Here is an 18060-nt window from a genome sequence, read left to right on the forward strand (position 1 = left end):
TTCCGTTTGGAAGCAGATTGAGGAAGCTTGAGAATATGCTTTCTCCTGCCTCCCATTGATGTCAATGGGAGGTCAGAGGCGTAAACGCCCGAAGATAGGGCATGTCCTTCTTTCTCCCGCGAGACGGTTTTACTGCTCGCTGGGAAAAGATGCCTCCGCCTCCCATTGAAATCAATGGTAGACATTTTCGGGCCGTTTTTGACGAGTTTTGCGGCGCGGTTTCCGCGTCAAAAAAATCTGTGTGAACATAGCCTTCATCCTGCCATTCCTACTCCCATTCACTTCAATGGGAGGTTTGGGCGGAATCCGCCGGAAGATCATCCGGCCGCTTATTTTGTCCGGTAGCTGAAAAAATCAGAGGGAAAAATAAGTGTCCGACTCCCATTGTAATGAATGGGATGCAGAGTTATTGCGGCGGTTTCCACCGTGTGGACGTAGCCGAAGGTGCCGCACTAGGGGCTGCGGCAAGCGTGTAACTTCTCCTTCGTTTAGCGTTCTTCTTAAACTCTGTTCACACCTCGATGGAGCCCTGCGTTTGGCGTATGCGCCAAGAAAATCAAAAGTGACCTTTTGGCCTCTGTCAGGCGGGTATACGTTGGTATATATTATTTTTTTGCTGTATAGAAATGTGGAGCGCACTACGCTATTCTATGCAGAGGTATCCCGCAAAAAAAAAATTATACCGCGCAGTATTTGTTTTTTTAACATGGAAACCTATGAGTGACGTACGCTAATGTACGCCTATACAGCGGCAGGTATACAGTACGTCTGATGGAACGCTGAATCGTGATGTGAACAGGGCCGTACTACACTCTGTGCCCCTTGTATAAATAAAGCATAATCACTGTATAAATGAAAAGTTCTACAACCATTTCCCAGATGTTTGCTGTCAGTGAATAAGAACACTTGTTTACATTTATAGACAGCAAACCCTTTACATACCTAGTCCTGCTCTCAGCTGAGAAGTGGATACAATTGTTTCCAGTCTAGACAATGCTCTGAGATAAACAGCCTGGACTGATACATTGTAACAAACTACCAGAGAGATTTGTGCTGTTGAGGTGTCTCACAGAGCGCTGCCTGGACTGATACATTGTAACAAACTACCAGAGAGATTTGTGCTGTTGAGGCGTCCGTCTCACAGAGCGCTGCCTGGACGGATACATTGTATCCTCTTTTCAGCTGAGAGCAGGACTTGGTATATATAGGTCTGCAGCCTCTGAATGTAAACCGTGTTCTCATTCATTGACAGCAAACCACGATCTTAAAAATGGTCAAGTCTAAACAAAGTCTATTAGAAAGTTGTAGAACTTCTTCTTTATACGGCGCTGATGATTTTTTTTATTAGTTTCTGTGATTATAAAGATGAATTCCTCACTGACCGCCCTCTGCTTGTCTCCTCGCATCTTCCGCCCGGCAGCTCCGGGCTGTACAAGGACTCGGAAGGCGCCCAACACCACGATGACTTTGACGTATCGCTACTGGTCTGCCACAGCGCCGCGCCATTCGAAGAGCAAACTGAACAGGAGAGACACGTCCTCAGGTACCCACAAGAACTACAGGAGGGTCTGGTGGTTATTGATTATTATAACCGTTCTTAAAGTGACAACAACCCTTAATGATGATAATGGGGACAACCAGAAAAACATTTGATAATGATTGTGTCCGTTACTAAAGTGATCGGCTCCGTCCGTCAGAACACGCGTCGTGGCTGATACGGACTTTTCTTTACGCTCCTCCAGTATAACTTGTAATGATCCGACACCTCCAGGAGAATCATTCCAATCATGTGGATATCTGACCGTGTATGTCCCTTTAATGACAACCAAAAGTGAAAAATATCAGAGCTCTACTGCTATACTGGGGGTAAACGGACCCATGTGTGGCCACTCTAGGTCTACGGCCGTCTACTGCTCCCTGTTGTCTGCCATTTTCATCTTGTCCTGAAAACCCTGTATGGATCCAACTCCTCATCCACATCAGTGTCCGGACATAGTCACATATTTGCCTGCAAGGACGTAGATATTGATGTAGATGTTGATTGGGATCTTAGAAGTTATAGGAAAAACAATCAATAATTTGGTATTAGATTTTGAACCTCATTAACCCCTTCCCCTCCTCCTCTGTTTGTCAGGCTCAGATTCTATGTCATCATGACGAGTCAGCGCGAGTTATTCCCCCGTCTCACCGCTGACATGAGACGCTTCAAAAAACCTCCGAGGCTCCAGAGAGACCCACAGGACCTGGACGGGGCCCCGGAGCTCACAAAGTGCCAGAGACTGGAAATGGAAAGCCAGGAAGAGGGCAGTGAGGGGGATCGGAGCAGGACGGGCTCCGGCAATTTCTATAATGCCCATTTGTTCCCACTGCTGGGTACGGAGGTGAGCGCCGCCAGGAGGCAGCTGGTAGAGATGGTGCAGCTCGCAAAGTGCCACTGCCGCAGGGACAACCTATGGAAGCGTCTCTACCTCCTAGAACCGCTCGCCTCCGACAAGCTGCGGCTGGGCAAGCTGAGCTCAAGCGAACTGAAGGAGCTGCTGGACGCCGTACATGGGAGGAGCGTGGCGGAGATTGACCCCCAGCTGGTAAGATGGAAGAGATTTTATATTATGGAGAAGATTGTTTCACTTATCATGTACTGAACTTGTTACATCATGTCTTATACGCCAGTCACATCCAGAGCTGTATTCATATCTTATACTCCAGTCACATCCAGAGCTGTATTCATATCTTATACTCCAGTCACATCCAGAGCTGTATTCATATCTTATACTCCAGTCACATCCAAAGCTGCTTTCATATATTATACTCCAGTCACATCCAGAGCTGCTTTCATATCTTATACTCCAGTCACATCCAGAGCTGCTTTCATATCTTATACTCCAGTCACATCCAGAGCTGCTTTCATATCTTATACTCCAGTCACATCCAGAGCTGTATTCATATCTTATACTCCAGTCACATACAGAGCTGTATAAATATCTTATACTCCAATCACATCCAAAGCTGCTTTCATAGTTGTGCTATTACATCATATTTTATACTCCAATCACATCCAAAGCAGCATTCCCAATTCTGCTGTTACATCATGCCTTAAGGTATGTTCACACATCTGACTGAGGTTGATTCTACAGCAAGTGCATGGATTTTTACAAACCACATTCGGATGTTTTGAAGTTGTCGCAGAAATTTCTGCAAGAAATCTACTTGGTGTGAACCCTTATACTCCATTTACATCCAAAGCTGCTTTTGCAGTTCTGCTGTAACATCATGTCCTATAGTCTAGTCACATCCAGAGCTGCATTTGCAATGTTCTGACAGATACACCTTACTTAGCTGATCCTATAATGCCCTGCTATATGTTTCTTCTATGTGAGATTGCCATACACCGTTTCCTCTGCAATGCCGCACAGCAGAGCTGAATTTGTGTATGACGGACTCTTTACGCCTCCGCAGGAATTCCTCCTCTCCATGAACGTTCAGTGGTATCAGAGTCTCATCAAAGTTTTGCTGAGCCGCTTCCCTCAGAGCTGCCGGCACTTCTACAGCGCGGACAGTGGCACGCAGTACCTGGTGAGTAGCCCCATCCCATAAGACCCATCTAAGACATATCATGTGGATGACATCGGAATACCCCTTTAACCTCCTTGGGGCTTTTGTATAGGAAACAGATTTACATTCAGCGTTTTCCTAGGTTTGGATGGTAGATGTTTCACTCCCGCTCCTACATGAAGTGAAGCTGCAATCAGGATGAAAGGGACCAGCAGCACGAATGTCTGTAGCATTTTCTTTAGTGCTGTTCCTCTGTACACACACATACAAGAATCTCACCTGCTTGTTGCCACCACTAGGAGGCGCTCTGTAAACAACTGTATATGGCTCCCATTGACTAAACAGGCACCTCATACAGATTGCCACCTAGTGGTCACAACAGGTAGCAGAGATTTCTACATTATTGAGGGGAGCAGAGGAACATCGAAACCTTGTAAAGTATATAAGGCGTCGTTCACATCTGTGCTTTTCCTCCCGCACAGGTCGTCCTCAACCAGAAATTCACTGATTGCTTTGTACTGGTTTTTCTAGACTCCCATTCTGCTAAAACGGTAAGTGATATTATTGTATAGTAAACACTTCTGCAACTTTCTAATAGACTTTTGTGTTCATATTCCTCACCATTTTCAACATCTCTGCTTGCTGTGAGTGAATGGGAACATTATTGTTGTTTACACCCAGAGGCTGACAACCCATCTCGACCTTATGTTTCTCACAGCTGAGGATTTGTTACAATTGTATCCTTTCTAGACAATAATCTGTGAATCCAGACTGATACATTGTAACAAACTTTAAGGCCAGGAGAGAGATTTGCGCTGCTGCTGTATTCCGCTCACAGAGGATTGTCTAGACTGTGTACAAGTGTAATTGTAAATGTGAGGGTGAGATGATTGGATTATGCAGTGTAAGCGCAGAACGTGGCCGCTCAGCCCCGCCTCCCGCGTCTGTCCTCGCTTTTTGTAACTGTGAACTGCTGTTATTTTCATTTTTGTATATTAAACGGCTGAAAACAGAAATCAAAGCAAATGGGAAAGTTCTGGAGCGGAATAAATTTATCCTCAAAGATGGAGATTTCAGAGGTGTCAGTCTGTCTGTCTCTTTTCTGCCTGGATCCGCAGAACAGGAAGCTTTGAGGATTACAAATTAATCCTGCGCTGAAAGCGGCGCCGCCAGGAGTCTGTCACTTAAACGGTCACCGAGGGCAAAAATTGTCGCTGCGTTAATACGGTCATTATCCGATTAACACGAATAAAAGAGCGCGCTGCTAATAACATGGGCAGTCAGCAAATCTGCTGGAAAATAGAAATGTAGTGACCCAGCTTTTTCAAGCCCCTGAATGGCAAACATGTCTAGTTATACAGTAATACATCACCTGCATTGCTGGCAGATTTGCCACACAGGAGCTGTATTGACACCCAGGAGCCTGGAAAATCTGGGTGGTAACCTCCTACAGAGCTGTCATAGGGACCATATTGCTCGTCACTCAGCTTTCCTAAATTCCTGCATGGCAAATCTGGCTAGTTATACAGCATATTACCCCCTATATTGCTGCATAGTTAGGCAAATTTGCCGCACTGGAGCCTGGGAAAGCTGGGTGGTAATCTATATAAGACTTTCAATGATGACCCCTGTAATCATCTAGTGCAATAGTATACAGTAAACTTCCTTTAATCTGTTGTCAGCGGAGCGGAGGGCACGTCGTCCATCTTCCCATCGGTCGTCCCATCGCCTTCGATGCTGAAAGTCTTCGATTAAAACCATTACATAGCGCTGGGTCCCTAGTGGGGAACCCTCTGTTACCCCCATATGTAACTTCTTTATATAAAAGCTTAAAGTAAGAGAAGTTACTTTGTAATATAAACCTTGTTTCTATTTGGTGCCATTCTCTGGATGCAGCCTGCAGTGTAAAGAATGGAGGTTTTCATGTCCAGGGACACTAATATTCACTAGGTACATAGCAAAGCAAAACCGGAACAAGGTTAATAATACAATGGGGCTCATTTCTAATATTTATAAACTTTGCAACTTTAGTCTTTTTGTTTTGGCGCGGGGGGCGTGGCCATATCTGCCGGTGTAACTTTATGGTCTCGTTTGTTTCCTATTTTGACCTTTTTCTCTCTCGTTTCTCAGAGTCTGAAGGTCGTGTTCCGAGAGCCATTTCCGGAGCAGCCGCAGAACAGCGAGAGTCCATTACCGCAGCTGGTCTCTACGTACCACCACCTGGAGTCTGTTATTAATACTGCATGCTTCAACCTGTGGAGCGGCCTCCTCTGACCGCCGCCGCCGCTCGCTGCCTCCTCTGACCGCCGCCGCTCGTTATAAAGGACTAAATCCCGTAAGATGGGGGAGGGGTATCTGCTGCTATAAACCTCTGCTGATCGCCACCGGGAGGGAGGAAAGTCGTGTCCACAATCCGAGTTACTACAAATTTCTTTACTTTTAAAACTGATGAAGCCAAATGTGGAGTTAATTAGACAATTGTAAGATTTTATGTAAATGATATGTAAATGTCCCAGAGTCCTAATTATATGAATAAATGATGTTATCTTATACAGAAGCTTCACGAGCGCTGTCTGACGTGATCATAACCAGCTGACTGGTCTCCTTAATGGTCTGAATTATAGTGAAGTCCAGGGGTTATCACCCAGCTTTCCCAGACTCCTGAATGGCAAATCTAACAAGTCATGCAGTGATCTATCCCAAGGTATATCTGACATACAGGAGCGGAGAAAAGCTGGTTGAGAATCGCTCTAGTAGCTTTAACGGGGGCCATATTGCTTGTGACCCAGCTTTCACAGACTCCTGAATGGTAAATCTGCCTAGTTATGCAGTGATCTATCTCTTGCTCCTGTTTAGATGCATAGCAAGGCATATCTGACATACAGGCGCAAGGAAAAGCTGGGTGACCATCTCTCTAGTAGCTTTAATGGCGGCCATATTGCTTGTCACCCAGCTTTCCCAGTGTCAATCTGTCTAGGTATGCAGTGATATATCTCTTTGCCCCTCTACTGTTGCATAACTAGGCATATATACCACCTAGGAGGTCATCTCTGGCCATATTGTGGTCACCCGGCTTTCCCAAGAAAAGATAGGACTAAGACACAGCTGAATGGGATTTGTAACAAATTCACAGAAGAAGATTCCTCAAGGCAGAAGTTACTGAATCTTGCTGACGTTCTCCATCTCCTGATTACTCGGCTCTGTCTTGATATTGCTGACGTTCTCCATCTCCTGATTACTCGGCTCCGTCTTGATCTCCACGTCCCCTGTAAGTGTCCATCCACCTGAGTCCGGTCACCGTATCTCCTGAAGAAACAACAATAATAACGGTCGGAGACCTCAGCGTGTGGCGTTCAATTCAGGTTTGATCCACGTTTTTATTATTGCGCTTATATACACTTTGCTAGCACAATTACTTAAGTGCAATCCGCTCCCTTTTAAAGGGGCAGCATCCCTCTATACTAGGGAGTAGTAGCTGATTTTCTTTATTATTTTTTAAACCTTGCCCAATGTCTCCCACTGAATCCTTTATCCAATAAAATGTTCTTCGGCTCTTTATAATATTGGAGTCGTCCGAGAATTGCAGACGAATTCAATGTTTTCCTGTGACCGTTACAACAAACCCCACCGGGACTCCACGTTTTGCAACATTTTTTCCATAGGGAAACATTTAAGTTGTCTGCGAGTTTCTGTACGACCACGAATCACGAGTGGCTCCGTATCATCATGGAGCCTTAGGCCGGATTCACGTGTTCGGTCCATGATATAGGGACCGTATGTCGGCCGTGTCTCCTGGACCGACCACAGTTCCGGGAGCCGGGCTTCCAGCATCATAGTTATCTATGACACTAGGAGTCCCTGCCTCCCCGTGGGACTACTGACCTGTCCTGTAATCATGTTTTCAGCACGGGACCGTGTTACCGCGGCGATGCAGCGACTCCTAGCGCCATATATAACTATGATGCTGGAAGCCCGGCTCCCGGAACTGTGGTTGGTCCAGGAAATAAGAACGCCATACGGTCTGTATATCACAATCTGAACACAGCCGTGTGAATCACTTAGGCCCCATCTGCGGGTGAATTGCGGCCCCATTCATTTTTATGGGCCCATGCACACGCCCGCGGTTTCCACGGTCCGTGCATTGCCCAGGAGCCTGGACCGCAAAAAGAATGGACATGCCTTATCACGGCCCGTGTTCTGCGGTCCAGGCTCATAGAAATGAATGCACGCGGGTGACACTCCGCAGCCTTCCGAGCCGAAAATCACAGCCGTGCACACCACTACGGTCGGATACAAAGCAGCTGTATCTCAAAAAGTAAAAAGAATTTTTAATAAAAAGTATTTACAAAGTTGCACCAAACACACTGAAAGGGTATTGCACAGTTAGCACCCCTCCATTTGAAATCCACTGTGCCACAGTTTCATGCTGTTGCTCTGTCCCCATGCTTTACACTGCAGCTCTGCTTGTTCAGATTGGCTGCTGTATATAAGCTGAGCATGAAGTCAGAACATAGAGATAAAATAACAGCAAGAACAGAATGATTCTAAACCACAAGAAACGAAAAAAAGTTTTGGGAAAATGCAGTATAGACTGAGGGGAGGAGCCTCAATAATAGGGGAGGAGTCTGAAGGTCAGATTTTTGTCTGGATTGTATAAAAAGGTGAGTGCCAACTAATCAAGGGTCTCCCACATTGCGGTGCCCCCTGCTTCTTGACTTTTCCTCCTGCCCCCTTTATATGACAGTCTACATCCGGCCTGGGGTTCAGGGACACTCACCTCGAGGTTTGTATTCACATCCGATGTAGCCCTGGTATCCGAGTCCCTGCAGGAGGTCATAGAGATACAGGAAGTTCAGCTCCCCGGGACTGTCTGGCTCGTTGCGATGAGGCACTTGAGCCACCTGAACGTGACCTGCGCAGAGATAAGAGGACGCCGGCGTCAGTGACCTCTCATTCTGTCAGAGACGGAGGGGGTTATAGTAGAAAAGAGCGAAGCGCAAACATCAGTCGATAACCCGGAGAAAACCCGCAGTGAATAGATCAGCGATTCTAAGGCTGTGTTCACACAGAGTTTTTTGCAGGAGGAAAATTCCTCCTGCAAAAACTGCTCCAGACGTTTTTTGCACAGTGGTTTGACAAAAACTTGTCAAAACACTCGTTGAGGCATTTTTTTCCGTTCAATAATAATCTGATAATCCGGCACCTGCAGCCCGGAATCCCGGATTATTATAAACAAGCGTCTGGGAACTGATTACCTGATATTTCATTTCTTCAGTGTCGGCTGCTTTTTAGATCTGCTCTATTTAGGCCACAGCTAAGATAAGTGACTCCAGCTGATCCGCATTGTCTATTGGAGTCTGAATTCCTCCACCTTTCTCATCAAGAGGCTTTGTCCCTCAATGCTTTACACTGCAGCTCTGCTCCATTCGAGCACAACTATGACCAGTGATTGCTGCTTAGTTATATTCAAGCAAGAACAGAATGATTATAAACGAAAAGCAACTAAGCCTCCAATGAGAAAAATTATCAGGTACCTACCACACACAGGCCAAGGGGAGGAGCCTTAAAAAGGAGGGAGGGGCCTCAACAAAGGGGAGGAGCTGGGATCCTGGATTCTCTTTTTTTTTTGTAATAAAATATTGCAAATAAATCTGTAAATCATTCATTTAAAGGTACCATGTATGTTAATAACTGCACAAGCTAATTAGAGCATCTCAGTCAGGGCGCTGCTATAATGGGTGTAAAGGCAGCAGCCGTGCCCTGGTGCCCGAGGAGCTCCAAAGCCCCCTCTACCACATAAGACACCAGTATTATAAATGGAGTATGGTAGATGGGGGGTCTGGTTACAGATTTAGCACTGGGGCCCAGAAGCTACAAGGGAAGGTCCGCCATGTGCAATATAACAGGATGATGAATGGATTATTGATGGCGAGTAATGAGGCTGTGGACAAGAGACACGTGACGGGGGGAGCAACGATTGCATCTTGTGAAATATACGATGTCCGTGGATTAATAGGACAGAAAACACAGATCCGTGGGCTCCAGCCAGGGTGGTCACCTGTGGGGGTGGGGCCTGTTGCTAGGCAGTTAGTCACACTCATTTTGGCGCGGTCGATCAGAGTTCTGTATGGACATCCCCTTTAAGACACCGTCTTCTAATATAAGAACATCTATGCGGTAAGGAACAGTAACAACGTTATTCTCACCGATCAGCGGAAAATACGTCTTAATATTCTCAGTGAGATTTCCGTCCATTATCTGCCAATGATAAAGATCCTGCGACAAAAAAAAACAAACTTCCGGTTATGAAGACGCCGCAGGCAGGCGGTCGCAGCCGTCCATAGATGAAGCGATGATCATTAACGATCCAAACAATGAAACAGCGTTAACAATCACTAATGATAATTATCAGCTATGATACCAAGGCCTTGGCCACAAAGCGCAGATTTGCTGCAAATTTTGCCATTATTTTTGAAGCCAAAACCCGGAACGGAACCAAAAAAGAAGAAATATCTACAGGAAGGCCTTATAGGTCGGCTCTCTTGGGTCCAATTCTGGTTTGGGCTTAAAAAAAATTCATGCAAAATCTGCAGTAAATCTGCCCTGTGTGACCAGTCGCCTCTGATAATGGAATCTGCTCCAGCGGCCGGGTCTCTCATACTTGCCATCTGCATCTTCAGATTGGGTCTCCCCACTTTCTCTAAGATCAAGGCCCCTGGAAGAAACAAAATACATCCAAACTTAAAGGAAATGTCCTCCCTGGAGCAGCAAATTATATTATTATATATAAATAGATCAGAGATTCCATTATATAACTTCACATCTGTCGGAGCTGCTCAGTTTTCCTGACAAAGAGCGCCAAATCCTCCACATAGACTGAGGCCGCCGTGCACACGACTGTAAAAATCATCCGTAATTGCAGACCGCAATTACGGACCCACCTGCCCGTTGGTTTACAGGAAAGTGTCCGGGCCGTAGAAGTGTAACGCAAAAGATGGGACATGTCACAGCACGGGCCGAAAATACAGACAGCCGGCCGTGCTCGCAATCGCGGTCCGAGATTACGAGCACGGCCGTGTGCATGGGGCCTTAGATGATGAAATTCTGTCTACCTGCAGCCACCACTAGGGGGAGCTGACTAAATACTGTTAATATATTATACTATATAATATTAATATACAAAACACATGTATCCTCTATCCGCAAGATACACGTGTGATCGCTGGGGGTCCGACCGCTGGGACCCTCAGGGATCACCGAGAGTACCCTGAAGTTCCCACACAGACGCCGTACACACAAGTGAATGGGACGGGAGCCGTTCGCAGTCCCTATGGGACTGTGGCTGCCGTATTCCATGTCTGTATGTGTCGTTAATCGACACATACAGAAATGGAACAAAAAATGGCAGCCCCCATAGGGAAGAAAAAGTGTAAAAATAAGAAAAAGTAAAACACAAACACACAAATAAATATAAACGTTTTTAATAAAGCACTAACATCTTTAACATATTAAAAAATAATTTGTGATGACACTGTTCCTTTAATGAGAAGCTTGGGACTTCTGGGGTCTGTGTCCGGCTTGTGTGTCCAGCAGCTCCATAGAAATGAATGGAGCGCCAGTCACGCACGCGCACAAGCCCGAGCAGTGCTCCATTCATTTCTATGGAGCTGCCAGACACAGACCCCGGAAGTCCCATGCGTCTCATGGAGCACTTCGGGGGACTCTCAGTACCCCATTCTCCTTATCGTTGAGGATCCCAGCGGTCAGACCCCCAGCGATCACACATGTATCCCCTATCCTGTGGATAGGGGATACATGTGTTTTGTGGTACAACCCCTTTAATAAGATATCCTGAGCTCCCTCTAGTGGTGACTGCAGGCAGACAGAATTGTATCATTTATTCTATGCAGGGGATTTGGAGATTTGTATCAGAGAAACTAAATAAAAAACAGCAAAGCATCTTGGACCTGAAAATGACGATATTAAAACGTAACATTCGCTTTAAAAAGCCAGAAAATCATAACCCGCCGGATTCTCACTTACCCTGCTGCGGGGTGTTTAGGAAATACCTGGGCTCCGAGATGCGGCAGTTTATAGGTTCAATAAGACCGACCATCCCAGCCTGAGAGAGAAGTGAAGGTTACACCGGGGACAGGACACAGCACATCGAAAAAGTATCCACACCCCCCTCCCAATTTAAAATTTCTTATTTGCTTTCTATCTTTAAAGTCATTGTCCCCGTCTGATCTCGGTTTTACAGTTTATAGAAAGATTCTACATGAACAGTTGTCACTTTGTACATAACATACATATCATATCGTATACACTCACCATTCTGCTGATGGCTATTGGAAACAGTCAGCAAGCTTATCATCGGAGACAGTCTTGCAGCTTAGCTCAGATGATATAATGCAGGGGGGGGGGGGGCGGGCAGTTAGTTTTTCCCACATCAGATAAGTGTGCGGAGCCTGGAGTAAAGACTACACTTCCCAGAATGCAAATCACCAGAGCACGCTCTGTGCAGACACTGGACAAGCAGAGAATGCTGGGAGATTTAAGCTCTGAAGCTGCAGAATAGTGAATACAGGCTGTACTGCTGTAATTCTGCATTTTATGGGGGGGTGACATTGACGTGTCGGCCCCCATCATACCCCGGGCTGGTGACAAGTCTTAACCCCACATTTACCTGGTTTAATATATCGGCTGCATATCTCAGGTTCTCTATGAACGTCTGTTCCATCTCTTTCTCAATAGTTGCCCTGTCAACGCCTGCTGGTACCCGCCCTGCCATGACGTGGATCCTGTAAGAGAGGACGCCCACAGGAAAGGTCAGTGCTGCCAATTGGAGCAGCCCAGTTTTTCGGGTGCACTGTTATTTTAAATCCCTGTTTATCCCAAACTTCAATGTGTATGGTGGGAACATTCCCTTAGGCCACAGTGGAAAAACTGCATCTCAGTACATGTGATTTTGCATTTTTTTATTAGATTATCTGACAGCAAGCAGAGATCTTAAAAAATGGGGAACTGAAAGACTTTTTTTTTAGAAAGTTGCAAAAGTCTTCATTAGACAATGATCTAAGAGTTGAATCACTGTATACATACAATACATTACTGATCCTGTACTGATCCTGAGTTACCTCCTGTATTATACTCCAGAGCTGCACTCACTATTCTGCTGGTGGAGTCACTGTGTACATACATTACATTACTTATCCTGTACTGATCCTGAGTTACACCCTGTATTATACTCCAGAGCTGTACTCACTATTCTGCTGGTGCAGTCACTGTGTACATACAATACATTACTGATCCTGTACTGATCCTGAGTTACCTCCTGTATTATACTCCAGAGCTGCACTCACTATTCTGCTGGTGGAGTCACTGTGTACATACATTACATTACTTATCCTGTACTGATCCTGAGTTACAGCCTGTATTATACTCAAGAGCTGCACTCACTATTCTGCTGGTGGAGTTACTGTGTACATACATTACTTATCCTGTACTGATCCTGAGTTATATCCTGTATTATAATCCAGAGCTGCACTCACTATTCTGCTGGTGGAGTCACTGTGTACATACATTACATTACTTATCCTGCACTGATCCTGAGTTATATCCTGTATTATACTCCAGAGCAGCACTCACTATTCTGCTGGTGGAGTCACTGTGTACATGCATTACATTACTTATCCTGTACTGATCCTGAGTTACATCCTGTATTATACTCCAGAGCTGCACTCACTATTCTGCTGGTGGAGTCACTGTGTACATACATTACATTACTTATCCTGCACTGATCCTGAGTTATATCATGTATTATACTCCAGAGCAGCACTCACTATTCTGCTGGTGGAGTCACTGTGTACATACATTACATTACTTATCCTGTACTGATCCTGAGTTACATCCTGTATTATACTCCAGAGCTGTATTCTCTAGTTTGCTGGTTGTTATTGGAAACAGTCAGCAGGCTTGTGGACAGACACACCCTAACAGCTAAGCTGAGCTCCTATAATGCAGGGTCAGTTTGTTTTTCCCATATCAGATGACTACCTCAGGCCCCGTACAAAGAAACTCATCAGAGCTCTGTGCAGATGCTGAACACGCAAGGAATGCTGGGAGATTTCAGCTTTGATGCATGTAGAATAGTGAGTGCAGCTCTGGAGTATAAATACAGGATGTAATTATGAAAAAATATTATAACCCTCCAGTTACCTTTTACAGCCCAAGTCACGAGCCCAAGTAACTGCCTGGTCCAGACCGGCGCGGAATTCATCTTGTATCCCGGGTAAAGCAGCGAGCCCCAGTTCCCTGGCCGGCACGTCTCCTGCACAGAAGAAGGATTTTCCGTTTTTGCAATGAGGATTTATTAGTAAAATGTCTAAATACAAAAATGTCCGACCGGAGGCGCCGCAGCACGTGAGCCTATTAGTTTGTACGTTAATTTTCCCCTACCGTAGTAGCCATTTTGAATTTCAGCCGCTGTTGAGAGAAATCGCGCAATGACTTCACATAATAAGCGCCATATTTAGTTAACCGTTTTTTAGGGGTGTGGCTAAGTAACTGCACTATTGCGCCATAAGGATAATCTCATTATAGCATACAGCCGATTTGTTAGATTCTCCTATAAGGGACATAGTGACGCAAATAGTGAACGCCACGTTACCGCAGGTGTGGTCGGGTCTGATACGTACAGGCAGATTTATATTACACGCTGCTGACATGGCGCCGATTTTCTGAACGATCGAATTTACAACGCAAGAATTCTGAAAAAATAAGGATTTCAATTATCCAGCATCCAATGATCCAGACACGACACCGACCTCCCCGGCCGTCACATATTCATTGTATAATGAAAAGTTCTGTGACTTTGTATCTCTGCTTACTGTCAGTGAATGGGAACCAGACCACACAATACTAAACTCACTCAATTGGTGAGAAAATTAACGCAATGAGACGCCAATTTTCCTGAAATCTCTGTCTAGAAAATAGCGTTCAAATTGATCGCGATATTGATGATGGCCGCCCCATATTTACAGACGTAAAAAAAATTGCCAACTGTGCTGAAAAATAGACGTGGCTTTATAGCGGCGCCAAGGAAACTGATTTACCAACGTTCTCCAAACGTCGCCCACTACCGCGCAAAATATTCCGTAACAGAAGAAGTTAGGCCCCATGCCCGTAATCACGGTATTTAAGGGCACGGCTGGCCGCGGACAGTCACGCGTGCTTCCATTATAAAGTATGGCAGCACGGTCCGTAAAATAAAAAAAAAGGACAGCTTTATACGGCCCGGACACCTTCCCGTAAATATAAGTTATGTGATCAATTAGCGTCAAACCGAAGAAAATGGCGCAAATTAAAAATGGCGCCTACCGTCCTGTAACCTAGCAACACACAGCAGCCCCCAAACGCCATGTTTACACAGAGTCACCTGCAGGAGTGTTAATCAGCACCAGCTCCACGTTATTCTTCCTCAGAGCGGCACTCATCGCCCCGAGATCAGCGGCATAGGGCCAGGCCACCTCCACCGCCTGGAAGCCGGCCCGGGCCGCAGCTGTGATCCTCCCGGGGAGGTCGGGAATGTCCTGGAATAACCAGGAGATATTGGCTGCGAAGCGTAATGGCGGCGGCATCGAGCTGGGGATGGAGGGAGAGCGGCTCCGGTGCGCACCAGGCGGGTGAGGGGGCGGTGCAGGACGAGGTGCGGCTGTCAGGAAAGTCCGGGGATGTGCGGGAGGAGCTAGGCCGCGGCCTGTACTGTGCACTGAGCCAGGGGGCAAAGTCCTGACAGCTCCGATAACTGGCGGGGATCCATGAAGTAAAGGAAGAGAGCAGCTCCGGTCCTCCCTCCATTACTATATACGCTCCATATATATATGTGTATATATGTAAGCGCAGGTGGAGTATTCTGTATTGTCTCATTTCCCGCACAGTCTAGGCGGCTACGTGTATAAAATACTATAAACACAGTGCGAACTGAATGAACATTTTTTTTTCTCCAGGTTTTCTTTATTAATTTCAATAATAAAAACGCATTCGTACACAGCACAGCGATCAGAGGTCGATGTACGCCACTGTGACGTCACTACGGACAAAAAAATCATCGCACTCTGCACTGATTGGCTGCCAAGGTCGCGCCATTTGTAAAAACAAAAAACAGGCAGCGTACCGCCCAACTTCCAAGTATCACAAAGAGGGACAACCGATCCGGCGTGCGTAGCCTCTAATCCCACCCAATCCCCGCCCATACACCCCCGGTTCAGTCCACACAGTATCATGCCCCCATAGCTGCCACCATACAGCATAATGCCCCCATATGGTATAATGCTTCCATACAGTATATTGCTTAGCAGTCCCTAGTGCCAGTGCCCATGTAGATATTGCCCCTATATAGTGCCACTGTGCCCATGTAGATATTGCCTCTATATAGTGCCACTGTGCCCATGTAGCTATTGCCCCTATATAGTGCCACTGTGCCCATGTAGATATTGCCTCTATATAGTGCCACTGTGCCCATGTAGCTATTGCCCCTATATAGTGCCACTGTGCCCATGTAGATATTGCCTCTATATAGTGCCACTGTGCCCATGTAGCTATTGCCCCTATATAGTGCCACTGTGCCCATGTAGCTATTGCCCCTATATAGTGCCACTGTGCCCATGTAGCTATTGCCCCAATATAGTGCCACTGTGCCCATGTAGCTATTGCCCCTATATAGTGCCACTGTGCCCATGTAGACAGTGCCACAACCCCCTTGAATATATGGCCACCGTTCCCTGTAGATAGCGCCATTGGGACTCCCTTTAGGAGTGGATTCCCCAGCCAGAGCATAGGCCGGGGATTCCGCTCCTAGAGGGTACCCCTGATGTCACTGTACATATATGGACAGTGACTTCAAGGTAGGGCTGGGCGATTTTACCCCAAAAAAAAAATTTTGATATATTTTTTGGACAATTTTCAATTTGAATCTCGATTTTTCTTATTTTTTTTCTGATTTATCAGTAATACCAAGAGATAATTGAATAAATTTTCTCTATATAAATAACTTCATATATTGCTATAATTATTGTACGTAACTTCACAACTTTTAAGCTCTGCAAATACTTTTTTTTAAATCATAAATACAATTGGAAAAATGTCTATCTAATTATAACTTCTGTGTTCCCGGCAGGGAACAGGTTAACAGAATCTATAATCCATTATATACTGAGTGCACTAACATCCCCCTCTGCCCGTCACCCCCTCAGCCGGACTCCGACATTGCAGACGAGAGCAGTGTAAATAGCAGCAGGGCCGGGCAGATAGCGCTGAGCAGTCACTCTGGGGCGAGATCACATTACGGTGTCTGAATTCTGAGCAGGACCCTGTCACTACCGGCCCCACCATGGGGTGTTAAATGAATGACATTAAGGCCCGATTCACACGACCGTAAAAAATTATCCATGTGATTTCCCAGCCCAGACACGGTACATGTGAACGGGACTCCTGGCATCAGTCATTTAGGCCACTCCAAACGACTGTGAGAAAAAAATGGCCATTGAAAACTGATCAATTGTCAGTTTTTCATGTCGATTTTGCATCAGTGTCTCCAAATTCTCATCCATTTCTAGTCTGTCTGTCCGTTTTTTCATGGCCGTTAAAAAAATAATTTAGAAAGTGGCGCAATGTCCCTGTAGATAGTGCCACAGTGCCCACATATAGTGACAGTGCCACATACAGTGCCCACATAGTGCCACTCCCCCAATATAGTGCCACAGTGCCAATGTAGATAGTGCCACACCCTCAAGCAGATAGCAGCCCACCTCCCTTGTAGATCGCAGCACCCCCTCCCTTGTAGATCGTGCCGCTGAAGCTGCCACTAGGAGCTGAATCTCCAAGCAGATTGTCGACGCTTTAAACCAGGGATTCAGCTCCTAGTGGCGCGATCTACAATGAAGGGAGGGGGGTTGTGATCTACAAGGGAGGGGGGTTGCGATCTACAAGGTAGGGGGTTGCTATCTACAATGGGGCGGTGTGGCTATATACTAGGAGTCTCTGCTTCCTCGCGGGAACCGCTATTCTGTATTGTATCATTTTGTTCAGTACAGAACAGCAGTTCCATGAGGAAGCAGAGACAGATGGGGGCAGACCAGGCAGTGGCGAAGCGGCGGGGCAGACCAGGCAGTGACGAGGCGGCGGGGCAGACCAGGCAGTGACGAAGCGGTGGGGCAGACCAGGCAGTGACGAGGCGGCGGGGCAGACCAGGCAGTGACGAAGCGGCGGGGCAGACCAGGCAGTGAGGAGGCGGCGGGGCAGACCAGGCAGTGACGAAGCGGCGGGGCAGACCAGGCAGTGAGGAGGCGGCGGGGAAGACCAGGCAGTGACGAAGCGGCGGGGCAGACCAGGCAGTGACGAGGCGGCGGGGCAGACCAGGCAGTGACGAGGCGGCGGGGCAGACCAGGCAGTGACGAGGCGGCGGGGCAGACCAGGCAGTGACGAGGCGGCGGGGCAGAACAGGCAGTG

The 18060-nt window shown here is 46.5% G+C and overlaps 2 protein-coding genes across 2 annotated transcripts in view; one reads left to right on the plus strand and one right to left on the minus strand.

Moving 5' to 3' along the window:
• The window catches only part of LOC142733369 (KICSTOR complex protein SZT2-like), a gene marked incomplete at its 5' end in the record, with an annotated part of 100860 nt that extends 94751 nt beyond the window's left edge, over positions 1–6109 (plus strand). Inside the window, 5 exons of the mRNA XM_075849536.1 lie at positions 1421–1543; positions 2135–2585; positions 3457–3573; positions 4035–4103; positions 5683–6109. Coding sequence (XP_075705651.1) covers positions 1421–1543; positions 2135–2585; positions 3457–3573; positions 4035–4103; positions 5683–5826 — 904 coding nt within the window. The remainder of the gene's footprint in view (positions 1–1420; positions 1544–2134; positions 2586–3456; positions 3574–4034; positions 4104–5682) is intronic.
• On the minus strand, positions 4587–15385 carry LOC142733368 (putative hydroxypyruvate isomerase). The gene is made up of 8 exons (XM_075849535.1): positions 14990–15385; positions 13771–13882; positions 12239–12353; positions 11596–11674; positions 10218–10267; positions 9759–9828; positions 8330–8464; positions 4587–6858 (listed from the first exon to the last, which is right to left on the minus strand). Exons 1-8 carry the CDS (start codon positions 15189–15191, stop codon positions 6788–6790), a joined length of 834 nt encoding a protein of 277 aa, XP_075705650.1. The 5' UTR covers positions 15192–15385; the 3' UTR covers positions 4587–6787.
• Positions 15386–18060: the final 2675 nt, after the last annotated feature.

This window comes from Rhinoderma darwinii, unplaced genomic scaffold, assembly GCF_050947455.1.
Source record: "Rhinoderma darwinii isolate aRhiDar2 unplaced genomic scaffold, aRhiDar2.hap1 Scaffold_943, whole genome shotgun sequence".
Classification (NCBI taxonomy): domain Eukaryota; kingdom Metazoa; phylum Chordata; class Amphibia; order Anura; family Rhinodermatidae; genus Rhinoderma; species Rhinoderma darwinii.